The sequence below is a fragment of the Mus musculus genome, chromosome 7 (genome assembly GCF_000001635.26).
Source record: "Mus musculus strain C57BL/6J chromosome 7, GRCm38.p6 C57BL/6J".
Taxonomy (NCBI): domain Eukaryota; kingdom Metazoa; phylum Chordata; class Mammalia; order Rodentia; family Muridae; genus Mus; species Mus musculus.
In genome coordinates, this window is record NC_000073.6 from 42,907,046 (window position 1) to 42,931,761 (window position 24,716).

At 38.6% G+C, this 24,716-nt stretch overlaps 1 protein-coding gene across 1 annotated transcript in view; it reads right to left on the reverse strand.

Moving 5' to 3' along the window:
• The window catches only part of Vmn2r63 (vomeronasal 2, receptor 63), a 30,539-nt gene that overhangs the window by 3,795 nt on the left and 2,028 nt on the right, over window positions 1-24,716 (reverse strand). The window contains exons 2-5 of the mRNA NM_001105060.1: window positions 21,922-22,213; window positions 20,760-21,566; window positions 19,807-20,034; window positions 18,121-18,244 (exon numbers count right to left, since the gene is read on the reverse strand). Of these exons, the coding sequence (NP_001098530.1) occupies window positions 18,121-18,244; window positions 19,807-20,034; window positions 20,760-21,566; window positions 21,922-22,213 (1,451 nt within the window). The remainder of the gene's footprint in view (window positions 1-18,120; window positions 18,245-19,806; window positions 20,035-20,759; window positions 21,567-21,921; window positions 22,214-24,716) is intronic.

The window sequence follows — 24,716 nt, forward strand, 5'->3', positions numbered from 1 at the left end:
ACTTAATCATCAATCACAGAGGATTCCAGGGCAGGACCTAGGACCAATGTATGCACATACAAAATTATGTCAATCTTCAGGTGGGTTCCTCAAAACGAGTGGGGACTGTCCCTGACTCTGTTGCCTTCCTGTGGACACCATTCCCCTAACTGGATGCTTTGTCTTCCCACAATGGTAGAGAATTAATAGCCTAACCCTGCAGAGACTCAATATGCCAAGGTATTGGAGATACCCAGGGGGAGCCTCCATCCTCTCAGAGGAGAAGGGGAGCGTGAAACTGACTTGTGAGATGAGGAATAGGAGCAGAGGAGGCACTGATCAGGATGTAAACTGAATAAAAATAGAAATTAATAGAAAAAATTTGAGCTCATCTTATACTAAGAACTTACCAGCACACCTGAAAGTCTAAAACAAAAAAGTAATAATGCCTAAGAAGAGTAGATGGCAAGAAATAATAAAACTAGGGTCTCATAACAATGAAATAGAAATATAGAAAAAATACAAAGAATCAATGAAACAAAGACTAATTTTCTTGAGAAAATCAATAATATTGAGAAATCTTAATCCAAATTAACTAAAACAGTAGTCCTCCTATATACAAATGACAAAAGAACTATGAAAGACATCAGGGAAACACCATTTTCATTACCCTCAAATCATATTAAATATCTTGGTGTAACTCTAACAAAGCAATTTAAAGTCTTCAGTGATAAAATCTTCAAATGTTTGAAGAAAGAAATTGAAGGAAATATGAGAAGATGGAAAATTCTTCCATGCTCATGCATTGACTGGGTTAATATATTAAAAATGGCCTACCTGTCAAAAGCAATCTACAAATCCAATGCAATCCCCTTAAAAATTCCAACACAATTCCTTATAGAACTTGAAAAGGCAATTCTCAATTTCCTGTGGGAAAATAAAATATCTAGAGTACCTAAGCAATCTTGAGCAATAAAATAACTACTAGAGGTATTACCATCACTGATCCCAAGTAGTACTACAGAGATATAGTAATAAAAACTATGTGGTATTGGCATTAAATGAGACATGTTGATGAACGGAATTTAATTGAAACCCAAGATAAACCTCTAAACACTCATGGGCACCTGATTTTGGATAAAGAGTCCAAAAAATGCATATTTTTAAAAAGACAGACTCTTCATCAAATGGTGATGGCAAAATTAATTTCTGAACGAATAAGGATGCAAATAATTGCACACTCAGAGTTTTGCACAAAATTGACCTCCCAGTGCGTATAAGACCTCAACAGAATAGAAGACACACTGAAACTGATAGAAGATGAAGTGGGAATGACCATGAATTTGCTGGAATAGGCAAAGACATTATGAACAAAATACTGATAATACAGGCTCTAAGGTCAACAATAAATGGTGTTTCATGGAACTGAAAACTTTTTGTAAGTTGAAGGACACAACCATTTACACAATGCAGCTAGGAATGAATGAGAAGTTATTTTTACCAACTCCATATCTTATAGAACATTAATGTCCAGAATGTAGAGAGAACTCAAGAAACTACACACACACACACACACACACACACACACACACACACACACACACACACACAATCCAACTGAAAATAATTGTGCAGATCTAAACGGAGAATGCTCAGTAGATGTATCTCAAATGGCTGAGGAAGATTTAAAGAAATAGTCAACATTCTTAGCCATCAGGGAAATCTAATGTAAATCAAAACTAGCTTGAGATTGCATGTTACACCTGTCAGATGCATAAGATCAATAGCACAAGTGACATCACATTCTGGTAAGAATATGGAGCAAGGAGAACACATCTCCATTGTTGGTAAAACTGCCAATTTGTATTGGAAATCAAATAGCAGTGCTGAAGAAAGTTGAGAAATGATCTATTACAAGTTCTAGCTCTACAACTCTTGAGCACATACACAAAGGACACCTCATTCTACCACAAACACTTGTTCAAACATGTTTATTGTAGGTGTATTCATTACAGAGCTAGAAACTGGTAATAAGCTAGGTACTCCTCAACAGAAGAATCAAGTAATATGTAATACATATTGGAGTATTACTCAGCCTTAAAAATTACATCAGGAAATGTGCAGGCAAATGAATGGAACTAGAAAAAAATCGTATTCTCAGTGAGATAACCCAGATGCTGAAAAAGAAATACAGCATAAGTTACGAATGGGTATTAGCCTGTATATTAATGATAACAATTCTACAATCCATTGAACAAGAGCGATTATGTTTCTGAACCTTTCTAAAGATGAGACCCTTTAGTACTGTTCCTCATGTTGTGGGGAATCACAGTCATATTTTTTTTGCTTGCTTCTTCCATAACTGCAATTTTGCTACTGCTGTGAATTGTAATATAAATATTTTTTTATTTCTGATGGTCTTAGGTAACCGTTGTGAAAAAGTCTTTCAATTCTCAAAGTGGTTATGTCCTATAAATTGAAAACTGCTGGCCAAATGGTAGTGTGCAGTAGGAACAAATGGATTTCCATGGGAAGGTTCACTAGTATAGAATTTACAGGTGAATTGGAGACAGTTGGATAAAGGAGCAGGCATGATTAGGTGGGGATGGAGATGGGGTGGGGCTTAGTGTTTTGGGAGAGATTAATAGAATTGATGAGGGTATTTTGAGTTATATGGAAACCTACAAGAGTGAAAACATTCTCAAATCTAAGAAGGTGATCCTACTGAGAATACTTAGAAATGGAGCATAAGAATTTTCAGCTGGTTATTTCTTGTCTCCAGATATGGGTTCCAGTGGAGGGAATAAACTGCATTCAATTGAGTTTTTAGTCAATGAATCCCTATGGAAATCAGCATATAACACGGCTGATGCAAAGTCAAAGGCTTGCTCTCCACAAACTGACAGAGCCCACTCAATGCAGAGGACAATATCCAAACAACTCATTGAACGTGGAGAAGTTGAGCTGGTGCCTACACAAAGCCTTTACCCTTATCATCTAGTGTCTTTTGTACCGTGAGTTACTCCACAGGCTGCTGAAAGTGGAACGTGGAACTAATTCAGCCACAATGCCTTTGACCTACAATGTGTGCTGTCTGTAAAATATGGTTGTGAGATGGTGTAACAAAAATTAGGGGGGTAGCCAAATAATGTTTAATCTGACCTAAGGCCTACTCCATGAAAAGGAGCCTATTACTGATACCTTTTCTTCTTCTTCTTCTTCTTCTTCTTCTTCTTCTTCTTCTTCTTCTTCTTCTTCTTCTTCTTCTTCTTCTTCTTCCTCCTTTTTTTTTTTTTTTTTTTGGTTTTTCGAGACAGGGTTTCTCTGTATGGCCCTGGCTGTCCTGGAACTCACCTTGTACACCAGGCTGGCCTCGAAATCAGAAATCCCCCTGCCTCTGCCTCCCGAGTGCTGGGATTAAAGCCTTGTGCGACCTTAGGTAGCTAAGATGAAGAGACTATATATCCCAGAGACTACATGTAAAAGCCAACATAACTGATATAAAGATAATAAAATCATTCCTCATAATATTTCTGCTATATTTATAGTACTGTGCCATATCCAGTCATCTCTCACAACGGATTGAAATATATACATAGATTATGTGGAGAGAGTCTAAATTGAAGATCTTATTTAAATCCGTCCCTCAGAGCTCAGAAAATCCTATGGAGGAGGAAGCAGGAAGTTAATAGAGTAAGATGAAAGGCAGCAAGAGATGAAGGCCCTCTGAGTTAAGTAACCAAGGTGCATACATGCTCACAGAGACGGAAGCAGCAAGCACAGGGACTATATGAACTACATCATGTCCTTTATATACACTTTAGCTGTCAGGTTAGAATTATGAGACTTCTAACTAGTATTAGAGAATGAGTTTAACACTAACACGTTGGCATCCTCTTGGAACACTGTTTGTTGTGTTGATTTGCTGTGTCTAACTACAATAGGATAATTTTTTTCTTATATTTTACTTTTTCATTTTTGGTAGTTGTATCTTAGAAGCATTTTCCTTTCTAATGAGAAACAAAATAGTGATAATTGAATAGAGGAATAATACTGGGAAGAACTGAGAAGGGTCAAGGGAAGCAAAACTATAATCAGGATATATTGCATGAAAAATTGTTTTCAATAAAAGTAAGAAATGAATTAAAATAAATAATTGATTTGAAGTAAAGCAAGTATTGGTTTATGGCAGGACTTGAAGGGAGAAAAAGGAGAGATTCAATGCAATCCCATCAAAATTCCATCCAATTTTTTTTTGATGTAAAAACATGAGGTAGTTTAATGGCAGAGCTCTGGGTTGAAACATATCTCAAGCAGGAGACAGTGGATTTGACCGTTTAATGGTGGAGCTCCAGATCGAAATGTATTTCATCAAGGAGACAGTGGTTTCAACCATTTAATGGCGGAGCTCCTGGTTGAAACATATCTCACTCACGAGACAGTGGTTTCAACCACATGGCAGAGTTCCAGGTCGAAAAGTATCTCACTCAGGAGACAGTGATTTTGACTGTTTAATAGTGGAGCTACAGGGCAAAACTTATGTCACACAGAAGACAGTGGTTTCAACTACGAGGCTTGGAAGCTAGGAGGTTTTATAGAAAAGGGGTGGGGCTGGGGGAGGAATTGGCGCGGTTTCACATGATTGGTCCATTTAAACATCAGCAGCCTGTTAACATTTAACTTAAGTCAGAAGGGCGGGAGATAGGGAGACGCCGGCCCATTTCGGCATGTCATTCTCTTTATTTCTCCTTTATATTTATGGCCAAGCAGCCTCAGGAATGTCTTAACTACGTGCCTGCCCGGGCATGTCCTGGCTTTTTCTGCTATGTTCTCAGTCCCAGGTTTCAAAGCTCACAAACAACTCTTTGGGCTATTTGACATAAATTACATGAATCACAAGTCTCAACTTTTATTTTCTTTCATTCCCTTCTTCTTCTAATAAGTAATTCTAATCTTAGAATTTTAGAAATCTTTATCTCTATGTAGAGAATAAAAATCATAACATGGGCCAAATGTTAAGAACAAAAAACGGAATACGAAGGGATAGTAAACAGAACTAGGCAGGGACCCTTCTAGTGAGGCTTGAGGGACTGGGCATGATGTAGGTGTACATAGATCAGATCTCTGGCTGGAAATGGTGAGATGTCTTTTAGGGTACCTGGATCGTTCGCTGTAGCCAATTATGACCAGACATTTTTCTGTACCACCTGCAAGCCTTTTAACTTAGCATACAGATTATTGTTACAACAACATGTAGGTTTAAACACATCATTTAAGACAATGATGGTCATGGAAAAGGAGCACCAAGTCTGCACCAGTCTCTTTTAAAATTCTATTCATCTTTTCTACCTGTCCTGAGCTTTGGAGCCTGTATGCACAATGTAACTTCTAACCAATCTCTAATATCTTGGCCAGTCCCTGATTTACCTGGGCAACAAAGGCAGGTCCATTACCTTGGGAAGATTTCTTCTAGGATCTTCTTGGCTATCACATTGGCCATCTCAGTCCTGGTAGGAAAAGATTCTAACCACCTTGAAAAGGTGTCTTCAACCTCGAGGCTACTGCCATCCATGTACCAGCTCGAACTATCAGGCCAAGGCTGATCTGATCCTTCAGATCATTTCGAGTACCAGTTTCTTCTGCCAGAATGTCAGAGCAGTGATGAGTAAGTGAAGTCTCAGGCAGTAGGGTAGCAAGATTGAGGACAACAGGTGGAGCGAAGGTCACTCATTCAGTCAACAAAAAAGCTCTGATAATGTGTCACAGGAGCTTTGGTCGGTTGGTCATCATCCATCAGTCAGGGGGCTTTCAGATAATGCTTTCAAAAGTGTGGGGTACCAATACAGTTATTTGCTGTCCCAGAGTGAGCTTATTAGCATCCTTGACAAGCAGAGCAATGGCAGCAATAGCTTTCAGGCAAGAAACCACCCGCTGGAAACAGGGTTAACTTCTTGGGTAGGTAAGCCACTGGCCTTTTTATAAGCTTTCTGGTGATCTGGGGTCCACACAAACACCTGTCCTTCCTTGGTCAGGGGGAACAATGGGGTAGCTACGTTTGCCAACCTAGGTATCCAGAGACTGCAGAAACCAGCGGTGTCCAAGAATTTTCTTACTTGTCGTGGTGTAGTTACAGTCTTTTTCTGGCTTCTTTTAGCCACTGTTTCCCAACTCGAAGGGTGTATCTCAAATAAGTAACTTCAGTCTGACACAGCTGAGCCTTTTTATCCGAGGCTCGGTCTTCTGTTGCCCAGTTTTCCTGTCTTTTTCTTTCTCTCCTATCACTGTGGCCAAGATTCTAGTCAAATTTCTCTCTTGTCTACGATCCCTCTTGTCTTTTATTTCTTCTGCCTCTCCTCTCCTCCCCCCCTTCTCTCTCTTCTCTTGTAATATGCCTTGTCTGCCTCTTACTTACTGGTTCTACTGTAAGTAGTTCTCATTTGGGGTATCTCTCATCTCAGACCTCTCTAATCTCTTTCATATCTATTTTCACTGTCATATATCTCTCCTGAGTCTTCTGAAGCTTTGCTCTTCCTTACAGTCTAAGCTCACCTTTTTCTAGACCTCTATACCCATTTGTCAGAGCCTGGTGATTAGACTCATAGGTGCTCCTTACCTGGGACAGAAGTTTTAAGTGGGCAGATGTCTCCCTCACTGGTTAGCAGCTTAGAGCGGGCCGCCCTAGAAGAGAAAACACGTGGGGCAGGGAAAGGGAAGGCAGCTCTCACAGCTAGCTGTACCAGGCCACTGATATCTCAAGGTAAAAGCACTTTTTTCTGTTAACAAGAGACACTGTGGTCAAAACCTGAAGACGGGCAGGTGAGATGTAGGGGAAAGAGAAATGAGAAGCAGTCAGGGAACTGGCGGCACTCTTGGCCTGCCACTCCTATAGTGTGGAGACAGGGCCTAGGGTCAGCGGTTGGGGAGGTCAGCTCATGGCAGGGCCTCCTGGGAGCGGGAGGAACCAGCAGCCCCCCCGGGGGGCCCAGACACTCAGGGAGGGAGGGAAAAGGCAGCAGAGGCAGCAACTCTAGTCGGCCCCTCCCCAGCTGTGGCAGGAATAGAGGTTGCTCGAGGGAGCCAGGTGGGGCCAGCGAGGGAATCCCGCAGTCCTTGCCCCTCTTTCTTTTCTTGCCCATTCCTCACTCTGCCAAATGACAGCCAGACCTTTCTGACTGTCCCTCACCCTTGGAACGTCTTCCAGGGGTCACAGATTGTGGGGCCTCTAGACGTTTCCCTCCCGTGGCTACTGGGTCCTTATGGTCCACAGTGGCAGCTGCCAGAATACAGAATATGATGTGGGACTCAAACCCACAATCTCAGAAGTGTAAAACCAAAGCAAGAGGTGGGACTTGAACCCATGATCTCAGAACTGTAAAACCAAGGCACTAGGTGGGACTTGAACCCACGATCTCAGAACCGTAAAACCAAGGCATGAATTCACAAACCAAGACACAAATTCACAATCTCAGAACTGAAAAACCAAGACACAAATTCACAATCTCAGAATTGAAAAACCAAGACACAAATTCAGCGGTGCCACACTTAGACAACAGACAACATGTAAGATGCACACAAACAAACGTACCTCCAAGGGGTCTTCTGGGGTTCCTGGATGTCACACAGATCTCGCTGGGGCCTCCAAATGAAAGAAACTAGTGGGGAAACCCCACTCAACTCCCGATTCGGCATGCACCCAAGAATCACGAACAAACAAACCACCTTGATATAAAAACATGAGGTAGTTTAATGACGGAGCTCTGGGTCAAAAGGTATCTCATGAAGGAGACAGTGGCTTCAACTCATCCAAATTTTTATATAACTTGAAAGAGTAATTCTCATCTTCCCATGGAAAAACAAAACAAAACAAAATACCAGAATAGCCAAAATCATCCTGGACAATGAGAACTTCAGGAAGAATCAACATCAAATGTGATTAAAAAGTGCATAGTAGTCATACAGAAACAAATGTGTCAAATAATGGTATCAAATCAAAGACTCAGAAATGAACCCACACACTTTATCTTTTATAAATAAGCCAAATTCATAACATGTAAAAATAAAAGCATCTTCAACAAATAGTGCTGAACTAACTGGATGTCAATATGTAGATAAATTAAAAATAGATCCATAATTATTATCCTGCATGTAACAGAAGTCTAAATGGATCAAGGACCTTAACATAAGTAGATACACCAAATCTCATGGAAGAGAAAATGGGAAATACCCTTGAATGCATTGGTACAGGATACAATTTCCTAAAGAGAACACTAATGGCTTTGACTTTAAGACTAAAAATTGATAAATGGGCCCTCATGAACCCACAAAGCTTCTCTAAGGCATGTGTACTGTCAATAGGACAAATTGGACAGCTACAGATTGAGAAAGGATCACCACCAACCCACCATTTGACACAGGGTTAATATCCAAACTTAATAAAGAACTGAAGAAGTTAGACATCAACAACCCATATAGCCCCATTAATGCATGGGGTACAAAACTAAACAGAGAAATACCAACAGAAGACTATCAAGGGGACAAGAAACACTTAAAGATATGCTCAAACTCCTTAGTCATCAGGGAATGAAAATCAAACCAACTCTATGAACAGGGGAGGACCAATGAGCAAGATGTAAAGTGACTAGGTAAACAAACAAACAAACAAACAAACATCTTTAACTTGTCATCTTAAACCGATCAGAATGGTTAAGATCAAATTTTATATTATAATCCATTTGAAGCCTGCTTGTTTCTAATGAGAGACAGAAAGGAAGTAGATCTGGATGGGAGAGAAGGTGGAGAGGATCTTGGAAAAACAGAGGAAGGGGAAACCATAATCAGGATATATTATGTGAGAAAAATATATTTTCAATTTTTCCTATTTTTTAGTATTTTTATTGGTTATTTTATTTATTTACATTTCAAATGTTATCCTCTGTCCCATTGTTCCCTCTGCAAACCACCTATCTCCTCTCCCTTTCCCCTGCTTCTATGAGGGTGCTCCCCCACCCACCTATCTGCTCCTGCCTCATAGCCCTAGAATTCTCCTAAGCTGGAGCATCGAGCCGCAGGACCAAGAACCTCCCCTCCCATTGATGCCAGATATGTCGATCCTCTGGAACATGTGCAGCTGGAGCCATAGGACTCTCCATGTGTACTTTTTGGTTGGTGGTCTAGTCCTTGGGAGCTCTGGGGGTTTGGGTAGGGGTCTGGCTCTTTGATATTGTTGCTCTTCGTATGGGGTTGCAAACCCCTTCAGCTCCTTCAGTTCTTTCCTTAACTCCTCCATTGGGGTCTCCATGCTCAGTTGAATGGAGCTTCTTTGAATCCGCATCTGTATTGGTTGAGCTCTGGCAGAGCCTCTCATGGGACAACTATATGAGGCTCCTGTCAGCAAGTACTTTTTTTTTTTTTTTTTTTTTTTTTTTAATTTTCGAGACAGGGTTTCTTTATAGCCCTGGCTGTCCTGGAAAGCAAGTACTTCTTGTTATCAGCAATAGAATCTGGGTTTGGTGTCTGCAGATGGAATGGATCCCTAGGTAAGATAGTCTCTGGATGTCCTTTCTGCCCCACTCATTGTCTCTATATTTCCTTTAGACAGGAGCCATTCTGGGTTAATATTTTTGAGATGCTTGGGTGGCCCCATCTCACAACTGAGGGCCATACCTAATCTCTAGATATAGTCTCTACATCCATCTTTTCTCTCCCCTTTGTTGGGTAGTTTGGCTAATGTCATCCCTGTTGGGTTCTGGGAGCCTCTTGCTTTCCTGGCATCTACGACTTTCTAATGGCTACCCCCCGTGCTCGACCCTTCATTGCTATACACCTCCATACAATTTCCTGACCCTCTATATTTCTCCCACATCCATGAGTCCGGCGGTTCCTCAGAAAATTATATGCAGTACTACTTGAAGACTCAGCTATACCACTCCTAGGCATATACCCAAAAGATGCTCCAACATATAACAAGGATACATGCTCCACTATGCTCATAGTAGCCTTATTTATAATAGCCAGAAGCTCAAAAGATCCCAGATATCCCTCAACAGAGGAATGAATACAGAAAATGTGGTACATTTACACAATGGAGGACTACTGAGCTATTAAATACAATGATTTCATGAAATTCACAGGCAAATGGATGGAACTAGAAAATATCCCTAGTGAGGTAAGCCAATCATAAAAGAAAAAAACATGGTGTGTCCTCACTGATATGTGGATAATAGGAAAAAAGCTCAGAATACATATGGTACAACTCTGAGACCATATGAAGCCCAAGAAGAAAGAAGACCAAAGTGTAGATCCTGCAGTCCTACTTAGAAGAGGGGACAAAATAATCAGAGGAGGTAAAGAGAGTGACGGACCTGGGAGGAAAATTGAGGCTGAGGGAAAATGGGGCAGGATCAGGTGAGAAAAATATATTTTAAATAAAAGGAAAAATAGATGTTCATTTTACTCAATGTGAATCAATCCATAATTATTAAAAAATGAGAAAAAAAACCATAGCTTGAAGGCTTTCCAACATTTTTTTCTGGGACATGATTGCTGGAGTTGTAACAGTCAAGGCAGAAGGACAATGAGAGTCAGTTGTAACACTGAATCACTGAACCCACAATAGCAGTTTGTCATATCCATTGTCCTATTATGTTACAAAAAAAAAACCCTCTGTTTGTTTAAAACAAAATAAAACAAAACAAAAACCAACCAAACAAACAAGAAAAAAAAAAAAACCCTGAAGAGATAGCACATGCTGGCAAGGGTGTGGAACAAGAGAATATGTCTTCATTTCTGGCAAAGTGCAAACTTGTACAACCACTTTGGACATCCACTTGGCAGTTTCTCAGAAAACTGGAACAGTTCTACCTCAAGATGCAGCCATGCCATCTCTGGGCATACAGTCAAAGTATGCTTCAAAATTCCACAAAGACACTTGTCCAACTATGTTTATAGTAGCTTTATTCATAATAGTCAGAAAATGGAAACAACCTCAGCATCCCTCAACTGAAGAATGGAAAAGAATATGTGGCACATCTATTCAATAGAATACTAGAAACAAAGGTATCATGAAATTTGCAGGCAAATGGATGGAACTTGAGAATATCATCCGGAATGTGGTAACCCAGTCACAGCCAAACAGGATGGAAGTTGGAGACTCTTGAGGAAAAATAGGAGGAAGGATTGAGACCCCACAGGAAGAACAATGGTGTCAACTAAATGGGATCCTTTTGGCTCTCAGACTCTGAACTACCATTTAAAGAATATACACAGGCTGAGCATGGTGGCACACAACTTTAATCCCAGCACTGGGGAGGCAGAGGCAGGCAGATTTCTGAGTTCGAGGCCAGTCTGGTCTACAAAGTGAGTTCCAGGACAGCCAGGGCTACACAGAGAAACCCTGTCTTGAAAACAAACAAACAAAACAAAACAAAACAAACAAAACAAACAAACAACCAAACCAAACCAAACAAACAAACAAAAGAATATACACAGGCTGGACATAGGCCTCCCTGCATACATGTAGCAGACGTACAGCTTGATCTTCATGTCAGTCCTGAACAGCTGGAATGGTGGCTATCCCAAAAATGGTTGTCTGTATGTAGGATATATGCTACTAGCTGGGCAGCCTTTTGTAGCTTCAGTGAGAATAGTAGTACATATTGTCACAGAGACTTAAAGTGCTAGTGGGGGGAATACCGAGTTGGCCCCCACCAAACCAGAGGAGAAGAGGATGGGGGGTGGGGGAAAGATTATAGAGGGTGGCAACAGGAGGGGAGGCAGAGAGCAGGATGTAAATTGAATAATTAAAAAAGAAAAATTAAATTTAAATATTTATGTCCCTTACCAACTGTAATGCAAATGGAGCATTACAAGAAAAACAAATTCTAACAATTTAAAAGGGGATGTTTATAAATTGTTAATGGTCTTGATCAGGGAAGAATCCACATGTAGGGGATTAGACTCAGGAATTTATCTCTTTCCTTTTCTTTCCTATGTTTTTCGTTCTTTCTTATCTAACAAGAGGAAAAGGAGGGGAAAGAAGGGATGAAAAGAAAAAGGGTGTCTAGGAGTAATATAGGAATAATAGTTTAAAAGGGTAGATTATTGAATCTACACTTAAAGTATAGTGGTACTACAAAACAGATATCTTACATTGGTATTGATCTTTGTATACTGATACAAAATTGAGGTTATATTTTACTACACTATAATATGTATATAGGTTTTTAACTTTTATTTGAGGTATATTACTTATGTAGTTCCTAAAAATGTAATGTAACATTCTAGTCCTTTTGAAAGCTGGGATTAGAAATTGTTAAGAGTAAATAAGTAGAGCAAGTTTTAGTCAGGCAATCCAACTCAAGATTATGTTAGATATTAGTCTGGCTAAATAAAGTAAGATGGTTTCAAGCTTATTCATATAGTGAATAGTAAGAACAATGTTTGACAATTTAGATATACTACAGGTGTACAGGTGGTCTTCACAAACCTTGGAGATTTATAGAATATGTCATTTAAAATAATTTTATTACTAAGAGATAATCTTTGACATTGAGACAAATATGTTCCTAACACACCCTCAGTCCTATTCAAAGAAGATGATGAGCATCAAAGAATCTCCATATGGAGTTTTTTTAAAGAGTGGCAAGCTGCCACTAAGCAGAAAACTGCCTATGCTTCAACTGTAGACAAAATGATGCCCAAAAAGAATAAGCAGATGCAGGAAATTTGACTGTCCTAAAAGGACAAGCAGATGCAGGGAAGTCGATTGCTGAGCTTTGCCAAGACATGTTAAGCAGGCCTTCATAATTCCTGCTCGAGAAAAGATCTGAAGGCTGAAGTTGAATGCTCAAATTTTATAGAGACAGTTTAGAGTTCAGGCAGCCAAGTATGTCTGTCATTTTATAGTTTTGGAAGCTGCTTGCTCTGCATATCCTGTATACTCTGGAAATATTTATTCCTTCTCAAGACTCTGGTGAGAATGTAAAATACATAGTTATAGTCTCACATAAAAATTTAAGTTGTTTACCTTTTAAATAGATGTTTTGGTTTAGTAATGCAATTTATGATAGAAAATAATCTAGACACAGAACTCTTAACTGAGGATTAGATAGATAATAGAGTACTTTATCCAAAATTGCTAGCTGTATATGGACTAGACATTATAATGTAAATCTTACTTGATGGTCTTCATAATTGTTATTATGGTATGTAGATTATTATTGTAAGAGAAAGAGCCTTTTATTGGGCCAAAAAGGGGAAATGTAAGCATAATGTTTTTTGTACTGTGGAAATATTATCCTTTTGTTATTTAAATGTTGATTTCTATGTCCTCATGTTTTGTTTCAATTTAGACATGCCACTGTAATGCTCATGTCAAGAATATCCTGTCAAAAGTTTGTACAATGACTGGTCTTTTATTTTCTGCCTTGTCAATAAAAGCTGATCAATCAATGACTGGCTAGAAGAAAGAGTAGAGTGGGAAAAAAAGAGTAGAGTGGGACTTCTGGTAGACAGGGAAGGGGGAAAGTTAGAAAAATGAGACAGATTCAGCTACGAAGGAGGAGAGGAGACCTTATGGTAAAATATACCTGAAGCCCAAAGGGCCAGACCAATACTAAAGTTCTAGTGTCTCAAGAATTTTGGTTTGGAGTTAGCTAGATTGATTTAGAGGATTAAAACAGGTCAATGACTGTCCAAGTATTTCAGTAAAGTTTGATTAAATAAATATTGTTCTCTCTGTGTCATTACTGGTGAGTTAAGATAAATAAAATGGAGTACTACTCAGCTATTAAAAAGAATGAATTTATGAAATTCCTAGGCAAATGGATGGACCTGGAGGGCATCATCCTGAGTGAGGTAACACAATCACAAAGGAACTCACATAATATGTACTCACTGATAAGTGGATATTAGCCCAAAACTGAGGATACCCAAGATATAAGATACAATTTGCTAAACGCATGAAACTCAAGAAGAATGAAGACCAAAGTGTGGACACTGTGCCCCTTCTTAGAATTGGGAACAAAACACCCATGGAAGGAGTTACAGAGACATAGTTTTGAGCTGTGACGAAAGGATGGACCATCTAGAGATTGCCATATCCAGGGACCTACCCCATAATCAGCTTCCAAACACTGACATCATTGCATACACTAGCAAGATTTTGCTGAAAGGACCCAGATATAGCTGTCTCTTGTGAGACTATGCCGGGGCCTAGCAAACACAGAAGTGGAAGCTCACAGTCAGCTATTGGATGGATCACAGGGCTCCCAATGGAGGAGCTAGAGAAAGTACCCAAGGAGCTGGGGAGATCTGCAACCCTATAGGTGGAACAACATTATGAACTAACCAGTCCCCCAGAGCTCTCGACTCTAGCTGCATATGTATCAAAAGATGGCCTAGTTGGCCATCACTGGAAAGAGAGGCCCATTGGAATTGCAAACTTTATATGCCCCAGTACAGGGGAACGCCAGGGCCAAAAAAAAAAAATGGGAATGGGCGGGTAGGGAAGTGGGGGGGAGGGTAAGGGGGACTTTTGGGATAGCATTGGAAATGTAATTGAGGAAAATACGTAATAAAAATATAAAAAATTTAAAAAAAGATAAATAAACAAAGCTTACAAGTTAATTGCCTGAATATATTTATAATAATATTAAATGTTACAAGGGAAAATATTGAAATCTAATGCAGTAGAAACATTCTATTTATATGAAGGTGACCCTAATAATGTCTGCCAATAAGGAAGGAGACAGAAATCCAACTGGCCATCTATTACCAACAAAGGAATTGGTCCAGTAATAGGACTACTTTTTAAAAATTTGAATAATTGGCAAAAATACTGCACGGAAATGCTCCAAACATGCTTTTTTCTAGACAATATGTTGTTCTGCCAAAAGTGTCAGCAAGGCCCCACTGCTGAAGCCAATAACTCTTTGAATATGGAGAGGTCAGAATCATTCTACATAGACCCTTCACCCCCAGGTTTCACCATCTGTGACTGAGAAAGGTAGTCTGTAGACTGACAAAAGATGAGCACAAGAAACAACACAACTACAAAAAATTGGTTTAAAAGAAGTTCTTCCTGAAAAATATGGCACAAACCTTGAGAGAGTAACCAACCTACATATGATTTGACTCAAGAACCACTCCATGAGATGGATCCCATTTTTTTTGAGGACTGCTTAAGCAACAAACAAATAGAAATTAGATAGCCAAGAGGTTTTGAGTAAAACCGATATTGTCTGGAAAAATGATGCTTATTTATATTCTCCCATAATCATAGATCAGTGATGTATTCAGACATCATTAGAGGCCTAAATAGAGAGAGGGGAATAGAGGGAGAGAGAGAGAGAGAGAGAGAGAGAGAGAGAGAGAGAGAGAGAGAGAGAGAGAGAGAGAGAGAGAGACGGAGAGGGAGAGAGAGAGATGCCTTGGTACAACAGCTTTAAGTAAGATGTCCCTATCAATTTCTTCCTCTTAGAGCTTAGGGAAAACCCATGGAAGATGTAGCAGAAGAAGTAGGCAAGATAGAGAGGATAGAAGAGAGCAGGAAAACAAGTCTTTCTATAACAACTAAGCAACAGATATATGAACACATTGAAGTAAAGCAGGAATCATGGGGCCTACACAGGTCTATACTAGGTATCTTCATGTACACAATACCTTTCAGTTTAGAACTTGTATAGGACTTTTATTTTTACATGTAAACAAGTGAGTCTCTGATTGTTATGCCCTCTCTTGGGGCTTTTAACTTTCTGTTGTCTTATATTTTCAAACTTTGATATGCTTGATATTGTTTTATTATATTATATTTATTTTGTCATATTTTGTTGTTATCTTTGAGAAAATCAAAAGTAGATACAGATTGGGTAAGAGGTGGGTAGGAACTGGGAGAAGTGGAGGGAAGGAAGATTGCATTTAGACTATATTGAGTAACAAAGGAGTCTGTGTTTGATAAAAGAGAAACAAAACTTTAAAAGATCAAATTATTTGAAATAATGTATTTTCAGTAAAACAAAGAGCCTCAGTGTGTATATATATATATATATATATATATATATATCCTTTTCTATCTATCTATCTATCTATCTATCTATCTATCTATCTATCTATCTATCTATCTATGGGAAACTAACTCTCCTGTCACATGTGTGTTTAAAAAATCATCTACTGAAAATAATAAAGAGAATAATTAATAAAGGAGTTATATTAAGTCAATCCTACATATGACTGAACATTAAAAGCATAATTGGGAGGGAGAGATCTGGGTGGGAAAAAGGACAGAGGGGCACGGGGGGAACATGATCAGGTATTTGGTAGGAGGAATAGTACTGAAGTCCTGAGGGCCAGTAAAAAGAATGAAAACAGGCAACTTTGGGAGGTGGGACGTGGGCAGGACATTCAAGAATGTACCAGAGACCTGGGAGGTGGGAGACTTTCAGGACTCAAAGGGAGGAACCATAGAGGAAATTCCATACAGTGGGGAGAGGGACCTTGTAGAGCCCACCTCCAGCAGAAAGAGAGCTCATCAAGTGAGAGAAGGGGTTGCCATCCCACAGCCAAAAACTCTGACTCATAATTGCTCTGCTCTGAAAGAAACGCAGGGACAAAAATGGAGAAGAGTCTGAGGATAAGGAAGTCCAGCGACAGGCCCAACCTGGGATCCAGCTCATGGGAAGGCCCCAAAGCCTGACACTACTACTGAGGCTGTGGTGTGCTAACAAAAAGGGGCCCAACATGATTGCCCTCCAAAAGACCCAACAGGCAGCTGAAAGAATCAGATGCAGATATTTACACCCAACCAATGGACAGAAGCTGCTGACTCTTGTGTTTGAATAAGGAAAAATCTGGAAAAAGCTGAGGAGGAGGGCAACCCTGGGGGAGGACCAGCAGTCTCAACTAACATGGACCCCGTGATCTCTCAGACACTGGGCCACCAATCAGGCAGTGTTCGTCAGCTGACATGAGGCCTCTAACACATACACAGTAAAGGACTGCCGGGTCTACACTCAGTCTGAGAACCCTCAAGAGATTGGAAGCCCCAGGGTTAGGGGAGTTCTGGTGAGGTGGGGTGTATGGAAATGGTCACATCCTTGTGGAGACAGATGGTGTAGGGGGGTATGTATGGGATGTGGAACATTCAGACGGTGGACTGCGAGGGGGAAAATATCAGGACTGTAAGAAAGGATTAAATAAAATTTAAAAAAATCTAAAAACATGATGCTAAAAACAGTTTCCATGGTGTAATGAAAGGGACTGTGTATTTGTGGGAAAAGTGAGTATTAAGGGGGAAAATATGTGCAATGGCTCAGCAATGTAAGTTGAGGATGTTTTCAATGTCTAGGGTCTGTGATGTCAAACAGAAATCATCTAGCCTTAGGCTCCTCTGTGCAGGGATTTCAGGTGATGCACTTCTCCCTGGCAAGACCATTTCATGGTGTGATTCGCCTTTGGATGGATCAAACCAACTTAATCTGTCATCCTTAGGTAGAGAGAAGCAATTGTGGGGATTTCCATGTAGAAAGTGGAATCTGAAGACCAGAAAATTGAATATGAATGCACAGTTAAGCCACTCAGGACCTTAATGCCAGTGCAAGAAACTGATGTCAAAGTGGCCACAAGACTGTTACTAAGAGACAGACAAATGTATTCCCATGTTTACTGCTAGAATACAAAGCTTTGTGAGAAATCTTGCATTTATGATGTGAAAGTGTGTACTTGTCTGTCCTTTCCTTGATATCGTTCCTGAACTTCAGGAGACTAAGCCCCTGGGATGTTTATTTCATGATTAATTTTTACTACACCCATGAACTTATACTCCTATTGTATAATCATTTGGTAGTGCATGTTGGCTTTACCTTCCCTTTTCTTCCCTTTGAAAATAAAGACTTATTGGTACACACACACACACACACACACACCACCACCACCACCACCAACAACAACAACAACAACAACAACAACAATAAAAAAACCAAAAACAAAACAAAAAATATACCAAACAAAAGACCTAATAGCAATGTTTAAATTTCTAACTACTGGGCAAGAGTTTATCTCTTACTTATCTCTAGTCCTTTCCTGTTTGCTTAGGTATTGCAGACTCCTGTGGACAGGTTGGAAACATCTCTGTAAGCCTTTATTTACCTGTCTCATTGGAAATCTCATTGTCTGCACAAGGAATGCAATCAAAGCAGCAGACAGCCTTCCCCTCCTGGGCAGCTTTCCTGAATCCAGGCCTACAGCTCTCACTGCACAAAGACTGAGGAATCTAGGAGGAATGAAATCTATTAGCAAATGCTTGGACTTTTTGAAAAAAATCCAAATTTTTGGACTATTTCTGAGTATCATTGAAGAGTTACTTTGTAAATGCTTCCAATAAAAGTTGAAGATGAGTTTGGAATTACTAATTTTTGGTCCCTTTTGCATGAGATCATCCACATGTTTACATCTTGGGCCAATACCGTGCAGCTGTTGTAAAGAGTACCTCATTAAAGTAGTATTGGAGAATGTCATGGTACGACTTCAGAGTTAATGTGTCTCAAGCATACTGGCTACTAAGTGGAGCTTTTGTATCCAATGTGAGTATAAATCTTAATTGAGAACTTTACAGGGCTTGGTTTTGTAATGGAAACAAATCTTATGCAGTTCTGGGAGGAATCTTATAGAGACATTTACCTGAGATGGGAAGATCCACCATATCATCGGTGTCAGCATTTCATTGTCCACTGTCTCAGACGAAAATGAAATATAGATAGAAGATAAGCAGCCACATTCTTTGATTTCTGATTCTGCTTTGTGAATATGATGTCATCACATCTTCTGGCACCTAAAACACTCTTTTTCTACCATATCATACATGCCCAGAGTGTCAGCTAAAAGAAACCTGTACTTCCTTCAGTCAACTTTTCTTGACTCTTTGTGTGAAGCACCAAACAAAAATAACACACACACACACACACACACACACACACACACACACGCACATGTACACACACACACACACGCACATGTACACACACACACACACACACACACACGTACCCACACGTACCCACACACCACACTGGCCTGTCATGATATTGTAAGTTTTCAGAGGCTGAAAAATAGAATTTTATCTTAGCTCTCTCACTGAATTTTCAACTTCTTTTTGTTTGTTTGTTTATTTGTTTGTTTGCTTTGCTTTGTTTTTTCGAGTCAAGGTTTCTCTGAGTAACCCTGGCTGTTCTGGATCTCACTTTGTAGTCCACGCTGGCCTTGAACTCAGAAATCTGCCTGCCTCTGCCTTCCAAGTGCTGGGATTAAAGGCATGTGCCACCACGGCCCAAAATTTCAACTTCTTGACAAAATAAACTCAATCAGTGTTTTGACGCAGTGGCAGAAATCTTACAGACACTATGTATAAGAAAATGAAGACAGTATTGCATATGCCAGCAAGATTTGGCCTAGTCAGCCATTACTGGGAAGAGAGGCCCCTTGGTCTTGCAAATTTTATATGCCCAGTACAGGGGAATGCCAGGGACAAGAAGCAGGAGTGGGTGGGTTGGGGAGCAGGGTTGGGGGGAGAGGGTACAGGGGAGTTTCAGGATAGTATTTGAAATGTAAATGAAGAAAATATCTAGTAAAATTGTTAAAAAAAGAAACGTGTGGTTATTAAAAACAACTTTTCCATTAATCAAAATCAGGGAAATGACAAAATAGTCAAATGTTGTCCGTTACTCATTAGGAGTTAAAGATTGACTGATACTGAATGAGTGTCCAATTAACACCATATCCTGAAAATTACTTTTGTTTTCATAAAAAGGCAAAGCAGTGAGGTAAGTCACAACTTACTTTTGTAAACTGTGTCGGCCATTGTATCATTTCCTCAGATAAAGACAACTGTTGGCCCTGGGGAGAATTTGGAGAAAAGGTTCCTACTTTCATCTTTAATCCAAGACCCGTTGGGAAATTCCAAAAATTGAAAATGTCATATTCTGAATATAAGTTTTTCCTCTCATCTATTACAGATCGACTGCTTAGATGGTTTTCAAGTAGGGTGATCTTTAGAAAAGGGAGGATCTAGAGGAGATGCAGGGATGTATACTGAAATCTGAGATACTAAAAATCTTTTAAAAAATATAATACAAACAATCTCAGTGTCTTTTATCCCCTCATGATGAAAAGCAACCATAAAGGAGGCATCAAAATGGTTGAGTAAATAAAATATACTTGGATTGAAATGTATTCAGTTTCAAAAATCACTCTATTCAGGAGAAATCATTCAATTAAATATAGCTAAGAAAATATGTTATGTGGATTCAGTTATTTCAAAATTCTTTGAACAGCTAGCCACAACTGTTAACTTTTAGAATAGATTCAGATCTTGCATGTGTAAAATGAAGACTCTCAAGTTGAAAGTTTAATTTGAAGTGATCCTTAACTCTATAATCCTGTGTTACTAGTCAGAAGCATTCTAATTCTTAAGGATCTATTGTGCCAGCGTCTGCTCTGAGGAATATACACGGGAATTCTCAACTTTTCACATTGAAGATATTATGTAAAAGCCTGTGAAGCAACTTGTTATATGAATTTAGGATTGGTTTAATATGTTTTTTTCCTCTGTTCCTGGTACACAATTTATAAAGATACTTAACTCGAGATTTTGCATTGAACATCAGAGTGAAACAGATATTCTCTTGCTTGCTAACTCACAACATATTCTAAAGCCTTTGATGCCTAATACTAATCCTCAATAAATAATAAAAAATGTGACATTGCTGATAATACACGGGGAGGGATATTACCTGCCAGGGCAAGAATGCCATTCCGTCTCCATTGGCATATGGTTGTGTCTGTATTTGTTGAACAGTCATCTCATGGAGGCTGTGAGCAAGAGCATGCACAGCATTGTATATGTTGTAGCTCTCTTCACTCATGGTTGGGTCAAAAATGTGTCTGGGAAGTAAGTCCAAAGATGCATTGGGTTGGCAGTTCTCCAAAAGTTGGCAATCAAATTCAGAAAAAGAGCAATTGAAGAAAATAACCCAAAATTTAGGAAGATAAGCATCTTCTGGGTATGTGTAGGGATTCACTGTTTGAACAAAATTCACAAACTCAACCATCTCTTCATGATGGTGTGAAAAAATGAGACTCCCATGAAAGGATTCTATCATAAAATAATCAGAATAGTAGTCAATATCCCATTGAGAGTTCAAGACCCAGACTTTCCATGTCACTAACAGTTGTGCAATGTGTCGCATTAAACCTTGTAAAGAAACAATGTCTCCACAAATAACAATCACATTTGCTGATGATTCCTGAATCTTCTCCATATTTTTCCATATTGCATCAGAATATGAATTCCAGGTGCCAGGAATCATTTTCACAAAGGCTAAACAGATCCTATTACTTTCCATAACGTCTCTAAACTCTGATAGAATCTGAGTCCCTCTGGGGTCATTTGGGACAATCAGACCCACCCAGGACCAGCTAAAATGAAGCATCAAAGACACTAAGGCCAGTGACAGATATGTGTCCTCGGGGGCCACCTGATAGAGAGTTTTAAACTGACTTTGATCATTCATGTTAGAATCAAAATATGCAAAAGTGAGCTGTACAAAACAAAATTGGAAACAAGAGAAAGAACATTGGCATCAAACACAGTGTCAATCCTGAATCAACAGAAGCCAAGATGAAGATGATTTTGTCATATTTTGAAAAGCCAACTCATTACAGAGTTTTCAACAAAAAGTACTGACAGTTCTCTCTTTTAAATAACATAGCTAGTCCTATTCACCTCTCCTTCCATTCTATTTAAGGTAATGGAATTGTGGATCTGTCATCAAGTACCTTCATACTTTACTTTGGTTCTTGATTAATTCAAGTACCCGTAGTTTACATTTTTAAGAAAGCTGTAATGCTAAAAAAAATGATATATGACTCCAGTTCCCACATCCTACTGCTCACCTGAGGTATTTTGTAGAGTTGTAGCAGTGTCCCAATATGGGCAGATATTGCCCATGACGTTCCAGTGAGTGCTGCAGGTAAATTTCTTTTCTGGCCACAGTTATAATTAACTAGTTGATTGCTCAACCCTGCGAGCCAAAGAAAGGGACCAAGAAGAATATTCTTTTCAGAAAATTTAATGTTATGATGCTCAAATCCAAGAGTTGTGTTGGGTAGAAGATGAGGATTTCTGTTGATCTCCTCAATGGTAAACACCAGGGCCAGAAGAAACTGGTAGTTCATAAAATTATACCTGCACAGATTTCATAAAATTACATGGAAGAAAGACACAAACCACACAGTCTTCATACTTTTTGAAATAGGTTTTTTTCAAATGGCAATGTTTCTAAAAAATTCTTATTTTAGTATTTTTTTCATGAATTGTTTACAATTAGAATGAGCATTTTAAGTATGTAGTATTAGGTAAGATCTGACAGCATTGACATTTATTAATCATGATCTCAGGGACTCTTACTATATTGATTTATTTATCTTGTATGTGTGGAGAAACTGGTTCACAAATAAGTAATTATGTTCTGACAAATCATAAGAACATTTAATGCTTGAATCTTGGCTTATCAGTCTCTACAGTAATAAAATGACAATATACCTTGACCAAGTCACCCAAGTTTCTGTGACAATATCCCATTTAAAGAATATCACAAAGATAATTTAAGTCATACATTGGTATAGTTGTTATTTTGTGGGTTTTTTGTTTGTTTTTTGTTTTTGTTTTTTGTTGTTGTTGTTGTTTTTTTAGACAGGGTTTCTCTGTATAGCCCTGGCTGTCCTGGAACTCACTCTGTTCTCAGAAATTTGCCTGCCTCTGCCTCCCGAGTGCTGGGTTGTGCTATTTTTAATAGGATGGTCCAGGGTGGATTGAACTCATGGGGATCTCTCTTGCTCTGCCTTTAAGCTTTGGGGATTAATTCATGTGTATCCACATCCAAATTTATTTTATATTTATTGTTTTTATGAGCTGTGTGCATCACTTATGCGGATGTGAGTCCCTGTGACAGTAGAGGTCCATGAGTCTTAATAGCAATAATTGCCTGGAAGAGAAGAACTTCAACAGCCAGTCTAAGCTATCCACACATTATTTCACAGAATCTCTTAATCCTTTGTTTAATTATTGACTAACTGACTGAGTTATTGGATGAAGTGTGCTATTCACAAAGCTGTTTCCTAAGTTTATATTTGTAAATATTTTTCTTCAGTTGGATATACATAATTAATATTAAGCTATTTTTCAGAGTTTCATAGATAAACAATATTACTTTTGTATATTTTGGAAAGATATATAGGGGAGGAGATTAAATTTATATTAAACATACATATTGAAAAAAGAAAAAATGTAGATTAATGTATTTTTTTCTGCAGAATTCTGGCCTTATAGTCACATAATTATTTTTATGTATTCAACTCTCATTTTTCTGCTTCTCTATTTCTTTTCCAAAACTTTTGTTCCTTTAACACAGATGGTGATCTGCCATATATCTGACATTAACGCTGTCTCAAAGAACATTGGATACTCAATAGAACATCCTCTATACTTCTTTTCTGGGATGCTGCTGAGATTTACAGTTTGCATGCCCTGAGTTTCATTTCTTTTAAATGTAATGGTTTTGCCTAGAAACTTCACGTGAAAAAAACTTTGCATATATCATAATTCTAAAATAATTAATAAGGATGAAAATGAAAATGTATGTAGCAGAGTAAAATCATGAAATAAAAAAGCCCTTATGAGTAATGTTCTGGCAGCAAAGACTAAAGTAGTTTTTATCAAGTTGACATAAATCTAACCAGAAAATAAAAGAAATATGAGGCAAAAAAATCTACAAATGCTTTAGACAACATGTAAATGTTAAGAAATTGTTAATAGCATTTTAATAATTGATAGTAATATGAATGAACAAAAATAATCTTAAAAATGGTTATTTACATAATGATAGTAAAAAATCCTGTAGACAAATCAGTAGGAAAGAAAAGAAATCAGGCAATTTTTTTGGATTATATCTAAATGTCTACTACATCAGGTAATTTACTTAAAAATCAAAGAATACTTCATAAGTTATTTACATACTTAACTAGAGCAGATAACATTGAAACAACATACAATTCAATAATATCTTAATACTTTAATTTAAAAGAAAACTAATCTATAAAGTTCTGAATTCACTTTTCTTCCTTTAAGTAGGAGTTAGAGATAAGTGGTAGTACATTCCTCACAGTGCTGGCAAGGACAGGCATCAGCACTCACTTCAGCCAGACCCTGACAAAATTCTTTACATCAGAGAGGATGATGTACATTTCATGGGCTGCTTGTACTTGTGTTTCTGGCTGGGCAGGAAAATGCCCCTGTATATTACATCTTCCTTCATAACTGCCCTGAGGAAAGGGGAGCTAGAAAACACAACCATAGAGCCGAGTAAAAGAAAAATACTTAGATGAAGAAAGATAAGTAGATACAGAAGAGCAGACATCATAGTTGTACTTTGCAAGTAAATTAATGCAGGACACATACATCATAGAACTCGATGAAAGGATTTAGAGGATACCCAGTTGCCATTATTCGATTGTGTGCAAAGAAAAGACCACAAGTCTGCAATTCAAAGAAAATGAGACCTCAATTATAAAGCCACAGGTAAGAGTACAGGAATGTGCTTGGACCAACATACACTTAGGGATGGAACAATTTTCACTGCTAATACTCATAAGGATAAAAATGGAGAAAGCAGCTGGGCGGTGGTGATGCA